Below are 9,088 nucleotides of genomic sequence, written 5' to 3'. Positions count from 1 at the left end.
GCCGATGATGAATTCAGAGAGAACGCAAATAATGGCCAGGATCCACCCTCATAGCCCAGCTGCCTAGCTCCGCCCCTTGGGCCCCACCCCTCCCTGCCGAGTCGTGGGGCGGGGCATAGAGGTCGCATGACGTGACAGCAGCCAGTCGCTGATTGGGTTTCCAGTCGTGCCGGCTAGGAAAGGGGGCGTGTCCGCGTGCGCTGATTGGCTGTCTGGTAGCGGCTGGGCGGGCGGCGGCGGCGGCGGCGCGGGGGCGGGCGCTGGGAGGGACGGGACTGGGCAGGGCAGGGAGGGCAGTAGCTGCGGGTAGGATGGGTCGTCGCCGCCGGCTTCGCTAAGACTTGCTCGCGTGGGCTGCCCTCGGCGGGCCCGCAGTGGCCGCGGCGGCATGAAGGGCGCTCTGGGGAGTCCTGTGGCCGCGGCCGCCGCAGGCGCCGTGATGCAGGAGAGTTTCGGCTGCGTAGTGGCCAACCGCTTCCACCAGCTGCTGGACGACGAGTCAGACCCGTTCGACATCCTGCGCGAGGCCGAGCGCCGGCGCCAGCAGCAGCTGCAGCGCAAGAGGCGCGACGAGGCGGCGGCGGCGGTGGCAGCGGGGACCGGCAACCGCGGTGGCAGGAGCCCGGCTGGGGCTTCGGGCCACAGACCTGGCGCGGGCGGCGGCCGGAGGGAGTCCCAGAAGGAGCGCAAGAGCCTCCCGGCCCCCGGCGCACAGCAGCCGGACAGCCCCGGGGGCGGCCCGCAGCCGCCTGGTACGTGCGCCTCGCCCGGCACCTGGGCGGCCCGGGGTGGGCGCGGTGGGCAGGAGGGAAAGGAGAATGGGGTCAAGGAGGTCACCCTTTCTCAGCTGCCTCACGATCCCCCGCTGCGAGACTGGGGTCCCTGGAACCTGTTCTGAAAGACCAAGGGGCTCTGGAAAGAGTTGGCCGGAGTTGAGGGTCCTTGTGGCCCAGGAAGGTTGGGGGAAAGGACGAGAATCGGGGGTGTCACGTCACTTCTGGCCTTTTTTAGTCCCTTCTGGGGGCAAGGGAGAGTGTAAGCTTGGAGTAGGGGGTTTCAAAACCCTGCGGCTGAGCCTTTACAAGTTGGCCAAAGTTGAGGACTATTTCTGGGGTTGAGGTGTAGGGGCGAACACTGAGGTCGCTGCCCTGGGGCTCTCAAATCTAGAACTAGCCGGGACCTTCTCCATCCTCCAGCCTAACCTCTGCATCGGGAGGTAGAAAGAGAAGGGTGGTGGGAAGGGGAGAGGAGCGCCCCTCTTAAGGAGGATGGAGAAGGGCGCAACACGGCCCTTTGGGAGTGGCTGCGAGAGCCCGGGACGTGTGAAGGATCTCCGGGGTGAGGGGCTGGATCCTCTGTGATGGAGGGAAGGCCCGAGTGACCGCGGGGGCGGGCTGTGACGTCAGGGCCGCCAGCGGAATGCGGCGGGGGTGGCCGCGGGGTCCCCGGCGCCTTCCAAGTTCTGTGCCTTCACGCATCCTTCTTAGGATAGCTTCCAGCAGTCGTCCGGTACGTTTTCAAGGCAGCAAGCAGTGTTGATGGGTTGTGTAGCTTGTGATTAACTCTGACTGCCTTAAGAAGAGCGTTTTTAATTTTTTCAACACGAATATTCAAAGTTCCCCACAACCTGCTTAGCCAGAACGGCCAGTGCAATGGTATACTACTGTCTGCATTCAGGGATGGTGGGTGCCCAAGTGTCCTTTCTCACCTGAACTGCATCAGTGGCAAAGCCTCCAGGACTCCCCCTGTTTCTTCTAGGACTCGAAGGCATTTGGTGCTAAGGTTTCCCAAAAAAAGAGTGTTAAGACCACCCGAGCCAGTGTTTGGCAGTGTGTTCCACTGGGCTTTACTGGCTTGTTCCTTGCTTGATAAAAAGTGTGCAGCCCAGCCCTAAGTGAACAACTCCTGATTTCAGCGTTGGGGCTTTGCGTCTTGCAACTAAGTAATGTTTCCCTTTATCTGTGCGAAGTTTAATCGGGCAATATCTCTCGAGAATCAGAAAATTAAGTCACTGTAGTAAAGATTATATAGACAATCATAGAGAAGATTAAAAAGAAAATTATTTGAAATACTATTGGCTATCCTGAGACTCCTTGGTAGGCCAGTACATTTATGAGCCTATTTAAAACAATGAGACGAGATATAGTGTACATTTAGTATTATGTTCTATTTTTTCTCTGAAATCTATTGCGATAACTATCATAATAATGAAAATTGAGAAAGGCTAAGCTTTATTTTTTTAACAAATGAAAGTATGTGTTTTATCTTTAGTGCAAAACCAAATTTAGTTCTCGGTCAAAGTATTGCTTTTTAACCTTTTTACTCTTAAAAATGCCATGCATCTTATTAAAATTTTAAACAATTAAGAAATATATGAAGTGAAAATCCCATATTTTTCTTAGCGTTAACAGCTTGCCTTTACATAAACGCACAAAACTATTTCCTTTTTTTCTAAATTTAGATGCTATAAACTGGATTGCAACCTGCATTTAGTATTATGATCTAGTACATTTATATCTTACTAAACTAATAAACTTATTAATTTAGCATTGTAATCTAGTATGTTTATAATTTTTTCTTTCATTTGTTTTTGATCCAAGTGACCTGGCTTTAGTGATCTATATTAAATAACATTAGTTAATTTTGCAGTTAGAATGAAAATTTTGTAATTCTAGTTCTTGGTCAAGCATGTGATGTTTCAGGAGCAAATGGATCATTAATTTCTATTTATGTAGTTACCGTACAGAGTTTTTTTGTGATGGGGGTTAGAGAGTTACTCTCTCAAGTTTTTTTTGTAGCCCCAACTGATACGGACTATACTTTTCCAACACTTAGAATGTTTTAATTTAGTTAGAATATTATAAGTGAATTCTTAGTGTAGGCAAGAATCAAAGGCAAGACACATTTGACATGTAACAGAAGCATTAATCTTAAAAGAATGTGAAAACCGTAAGATCTTTCCCACAGAAACGGAGATTTTTAATGTCCTTCACTATTTAACAATATACATAGACCCTTGGGTGAGCCCTGAGAAGAAAAATTCATTCTTGAAGTCCTCTGAAACAGCGTTGCTTTTCCTGGCCTTTCAGAACTATTCTAAGTCAAAGCTCAACTTTATTTTGGGGGAAATCTCACTGTAAATGTTTATTATATGCTGTCCCTTCATGTGGGCTTGTGGTTAGATCAGTAATCAGACTGCATAGTCCAGCCTTTTACTGGAAAGGGCTAGTAAAATTCAGTGTTTGCATTATCCATTTGGAGCTGCTGATCCAGCACAGGAAAACTAGGTTCAGTTGCAGTCTCGATCTCTTAATAGTAAATTGTGAGGTGGAAAACTGAACCCCTGTTATCTTTGTTTTTGGGTTTTGCAAGGAAAAGGAAATATTGGAAGGGGATTGATAATTATTCTAATAAATAGCCAGTCATATTTAATGGTTTTCAATTCATACGCGGAAGCTTTGAGAGAAGTTTTCATGTACTTTGCAGCAAATGTCATTTTAAGTTTTGAAGGCTGACCTCCAAATTTAATTGATAACAATTAAAAAAATAACCTTGAGAAAGCAGAAAGAAGGTGGGAATAATTTCTTAAGTAATTCTGTAGCCAAGTGGAGATCTTTCGTTTTTTAGAAATTACAGGTTACAGATAGGAAATTTAAAACTATTAAAATAACTTTTTACATTGTGGGGAAAGTATTGAAAAGCATTGTTACTGTTGATGTGCTCGCTGATGGCCATTATGTCATGGTCTCTTAAAGTGTTCAGCTTGTTGGATAATGAACTTTCATAATAACATCTTCTACCTTACATTTCAAATGCCTTCCAATTTTGATCTCTGGTAGTAACATCTGGCATGGAGTCTCAGGCAGCTGGGCATAAGTGTCAGTCTCGTTTTGTTCTGCAGTAGAAGCATAATGCCCTGTTTATGATCACATCTTTCCGATATCCTAAACATGTCACAAGCTCGGACTGTGACTTCATGATGCAGATCAGGTTGAAGCATTTTCCTGGGTTATGGGACATTAACTTCAGATTGAACTTAGACCTGTTGTGTAACTTTTCGCATTTCAAAAAAATACTTGGTTAACTAACAAGTAGTAAGTTGCACAGTTTTGTGTTAGTGGTGTTGCAGACAGGATTTTTGCTTTAAGATGAGATCAGTAAGGTACAGGAACTATGTTAATTTATGTGTGCCCAGTTTATAAAGTATAGATAGGAAGTAGTAAGTGGGCAGGTAGGAAAATACATGTAAACATATTCCTTGAAGAGTCATGTGTATCTGCCTAAGTAGGAAAAGAACCCAGCAGTTTAAAAAGTACCCACTAATTCAGGTATATTTAATATTTTTATAGGTATACACTCAGTATGAAGAGTGGCTTATGGAAGAAGACTTGGGTTCCCTGGTGGCTCATGGGTTAAGGAGGCAGTGTTGTCACTGCTGTGGCTCTAGTTACTGGTGTGGCCAAGTTGGACCCCCTGACTGGGGGATAGCCACAGACTGTGAGCGAGGCCAAAAAAAGGAAGAAAAAAAAAGTGAAGCACCTAAAATAAAAATTGTTTTTACTTTTTTTTTTTTGGTCTTTTTAGGGCCGTACCCATGGCCTATGGAGGTTCCCAAGCTAGGGGTTGAATCGCTATAGCTGCTGGCCACTGGCCTGCGCCACAGCCACCGCAACACCATATCCAAGCTGCATCTGCGACCTACATCACAGCCCACGGCAATGCCAGATCCTTAACCCACTGAGCAAGGCCAGGGATTGAACCTGCATCCTTGTGGATCCTAGTCAGAGTCATTTCCACTGAGCCACTATGGGAATGCCTATTTTTGCAATTTTTTTGAGGTGGAGACCTGTTAAATATATACAAAGAAAAGATAAAAACACATTTCTGGAAATGATTTAAGAAGTGACAAAGTTCTACACAGTATGTTTACCAAATATTAAATGCCTTTATGACAGACCCTGCTTAAAAATTTTAAAGCATTGAAATTGAGAGGAGCAGAGAGGACAGAGAAGACTAGAGTGGCCCCAGCCCCAGCCTTGCTCAGTGCTGCCTCCCCATGGACCGGAGATACCCTTTCAAGCATGACCGGCCCTTGCATGAGTTGGCAAATACCAGCCTTGGCTTCTTATTTGAGAATTGTGATCATAAAAAATAATCACAAGTGCATAAATCTCATCAAAGAGGAGGAACATCTGTTCAAATGAAAAAGATATATCCAGGTGTCCCCTCCAAAAAAAAAAAAAAAACAGGAAACAACAAAAAAAGAAAAAGATATAACGGTGCAAACTATTTAAAAATAAAAACTTTATTTGCCAGTGGTAAACTGTAGTTGGGATTCTCTAAATACAATCTGAAATACAGATTATGCGGTAATTTTCTGGATGGAGCTTAACTACTGTGTTTTGATAAAGCAGCTGTTGTGAAATGTAGGATGGATGGACTGTCACATAGCTGTCACAGTCATTGTGAGATCCCTTTAATTGTAGGTTAGTTGGTATAACTTATACTTTCTAGAACATAAGGGAAAGTGGCGTATGATTCAACAGTAATGTCAAGGTTTTATTAAAAAGTGGATGGCTCTGAGCATGGTAGTATCAGCAAATTTTTTTCTCCTCTGAACTTGTCCAAACTTCCTGAATTTTCCTATGACACAATGTCTAGAAAAGTGAATATATATATATATATATATTTTTTTTTTTTTTTGTCTTTTCTAGGGCCTCACCCATGGCATATGGAGGTTCCCAAGCTAGGGGTCCAATCGGAGCTGAAGCCACCGGTTTACACCACAGCCACAGCCTCGCCAGATCCGAGCCACGTCGGTGACCTACACCACAGCTCACGGCAACGCTGGATCCTTAACCCACTGAGTGAGGCCAGGGATCAAACCCGAAACCTCATGGTTCTTAGTCGGACTCGTTAACCACTGAGCCATGATGGGAACTCCCAGAAAAGTGAAATTTGAAAGTACCTGTGATAACATACGGCTGCAGACATTGTGTTCTCAGCCTCCCCTTTGATTTTTCTGTCTCTGGCAGGCCAGAAGCGAACTCCCAGAAGAGGGGAGCAGCAAGGATGGAGTGATAGCCGGGGCACAGAGGTGGCGCTTGATAGAGCAGAGCGGAGATCCTACAGGGAATATCGACCCTACGAGACCGAGAGGCAGGCGGACTTTACACCTGAGAAGTTTACAGATGAAAAGTAGGTACCACAGACCCCACCAGGAGGGTTGGAGGAATCAGAGGATTTTCAGAGAACTATTAGACCTTGTGACCTTTTTGTGGTGGCAGTCCTGGAAGTATTTTACCAACTTAAGTACTAAATCGTATTACCTTAGGTAACATGAAGGATCTTCATTTATCTCATACGTGACCTGAAGTCTTGGTTCAGGAGATGATGATCTGATGAAGAACAGATTATTTCTTGGTAACTATGAAAAGCACTCTTGTAACAAGCTATACAGGAGTATGCTAAACTGTTTAATTTTTCTTTTGAAGTTTAATTCTTTTTTTTTTCTCAACTTTTTAGGGCTGCACCCATGGCAGATGGGGGTTCCCAGGCTAGGGGTCAAATCGGAGCTGTATCTGCTGGCCACAGCCATAGCACTGCCAGATCTGAGCCACATGTGCAACCTACACCACAGCTCACGGCAATGCTGGATCCTTAACCCACTGAGTGAGGCCAGGGATCGAACCTGCATCCTCATGGATACTAGTCAGATTCACTTCTGCTGAGCCATGACGGGAACTCCCTAATTATGTTTTTGATTTAGCATTACTAATTTAGTCTACTAATGAATTCAAGCAAATTTCTAGCCCCCATGGAGTCAGTAGGTTAATCATGATGCAATGTGACCAAAAAAAAAAAAAAAATGTGTTACACCAGTTTTGGTTCCCACACCTTCTCTAGAAAGTACTCTCACCTGGAAGATAGTCTCAGGCTGGTGCATCTGACACCCTCCTGAATGATGTGGCAGCACGTGGACTGTCATGCCCACCTGTACAGAGGTGGCGCTTCTTGGGGTCTTATGCTTGGCACAAACAAGATGGATGCTTGCTGCCTAAAGTTTTTAATTATTAAACCTACAGGGTGCTGGGTTTAGATTAAACTGAAACAATGCATGAGTCACATTTAAAGGAAAAGAAAGTTTAAAAGGCTAAAGGAGACTAGAATAGTGTAGTTTAAGGTCAAGATGAGCCATGATTCTCAAAGTCTTTCAACTTCTTTGCTCGTTCAGCTGCCCCTTAGGATTCTGGCTCTAAGTTTTAGCCAGAAACATGGCCTTGTAAAACAATGCTGTAAGTCCATTAACACAAGCAAACAAATAAATCCAGCAGCAAATAGCTCCATTAAAGGAGAGGGTGAGCAAGTGGTGACTTCTGCAGACCCATTCCCTTGAAGTTATGCCTCCAAAACAAATGGTATATCTGCCACCATGTTAGAGGGTGAGAACTAGAAAAAGGCTCCATGCTGCTGTTTTGGGTGGTGACTTCAGATTTGCTGTGTAATGGCTAAAGTCTGCCTGCTTTGAGAAAGCCTTCGGGATCAGAGCTGCTTATTTGGGGAAGCTTTTGTGTATTTTTTTTCCTCCCTTCAGGGATTTTTTTCAATGAGAATGCGGAAATTAGAGCTCAAAAGCACAAGTCTCTGTCTCCAGCTTTCCTTAGTAGCAAAATTATGAGTCTTTAAAAAAGACAAGATAGGTCTTTGTATGTTAACATGAAGAAAAATGCCTATCACGTGATGCGTATTTCAGACTTACAGCAAGTCGCAAGAACTGTATAAAGAATTTCCATCTACCCTCATCCAGATTCCCCCAAATAACATTTTGCGATATTTGCTTTATCATAGCCCTCCCTCCCTCCCTCCCCTGCTCTCTCACGCACACACTTTTTGTCATTTCAGAGTAAGGTGCAGGAATGTCCCTTTATCCTTAAATACTTTAATTATAGTTCCGAAAAACATGGTACAGTCATCAAACTCATTAGCATAGATGCAATACTATTATCTAATTCTCTAAATGATGTAATCTACAGACTATTCAGATTTCACCAGTTGTCCTAATAATGTCCTTTTAGTAAAAGAAAAAAAAAAAAAACTGGGTTTAGGATCCAGTCCAGGAAGGTGCATTGCATTTAGTCTTCTTTCTTTGAAACAACTCGAGTCTTTCTTTATTTTATGGATTTGAGAATTTGAAAGAATATGGACCAGTTATTTTGTAAAACAGCCTAGAATGTGAGCATGGAATCTAATGGAATAAGATTATGCATTTTGACAGGAATACCACAGAACTGTGATGTCTTATGTCCTTCTCTGTGTATCACTTTAGGAATAAGTAGGGAATTTTTACTTTCAAGGAAATTTGAATATATTTTTTGTTAAGTCGTGCTATCAGAAAAGATATTTTCTCTTTTTTTCTTAAAAAATACTCTTCTGACGTTCCCTGGTGGTTCAGCAGGTTAAGGATCCAATATTATCGCTGCTGTGGCATGGGTTTGATTCCTGGCCGGGAACTTCTGCATGCTGTGGGTATGGCCAAAAAAAAAAATAATAATAATTACTCTTCTATTAATAAAGAGACATAGGAATGTTTTTGTTTTTGCTTTTTAGGGCTACATGTACAGCATATGGAAGTTCCCAGGCTAGGGTCGAATCAGAGCTATAGTTGCCAGGCTACACCACAGCTCACAGCAACATTGGATTCCCGACCCTCTGAGCGAAGCCAGGGATGGAACCCGTTTCCTCATGATTATTAGTTGGATTTGTTTTCCCTGCGCCACAATGGGAACTCCCCATAAGATCTTTAATAAAAATAATTTATAGTTACTTTAGGCAATTTGGAAAATGCATAAAATTATAAAGAAGATTAAAACTGCCTATCTCACCATCTGAGATGATAGGTGACTTTTAACACTTGGCCAATTTTTTTCCTTTCTTTTTATACATAGATATACTCAGATGTTAAGATGATAGGGTCTATATACCAAGTACCGGTCTTTCTTGTCCACTTGACAAACTAAAGTCATGAACAGCAATGTCATTGACAGTGTTTGGTAAGCATTTCTAATGGTTCTGTAACAATCTGTGATCT

The 9,088-nt window shown here is 43.7% G+C and overlaps 1 protein-coding gene across 1 annotated transcript in view; it reads left to right on the top strand.

The window, feature by feature from the left end:
• Positions 1-279: 279 nt before the first annotated feature.
• Positions 280-9,088, top strand: part of HABP4 (hyaluronan binding protein 4) — a 35,448-nt gene continuing 26,639 nt past the window's right edge. Inside the window, exons 1-2 of the mRNA XM_047755076.1 lie at positions 280-752; positions 6,036-6,198. Of these exons, the coding sequence (XP_047611032.1) occupies positions 389-752; positions 6,036-6,198 (527 nt within the window). The 5' untranslated portion in view covers positions 280-388. The remainder of the gene's footprint in view (positions 753-6,035; positions 6,199-9,088) is intronic.

The sequence above is a fragment of the Phacochoerus africanus genome, chromosome 12 (assembly GCF_016906955.1).
Source record: "Phacochoerus africanus isolate WHEZ1 chromosome 12, ROS_Pafr_v1, whole genome shotgun sequence".
Lineage (NCBI taxonomy): Eukaryota > Metazoa > Chordata > Mammalia > Artiodactyla > Suidae > Phacochoerus > Phacochoerus africanus.
The sequence above is the reverse complement of the archived record's forward strand: the minus strand, read 5'-3'. Positions and strand labels throughout refer to the sequence as shown.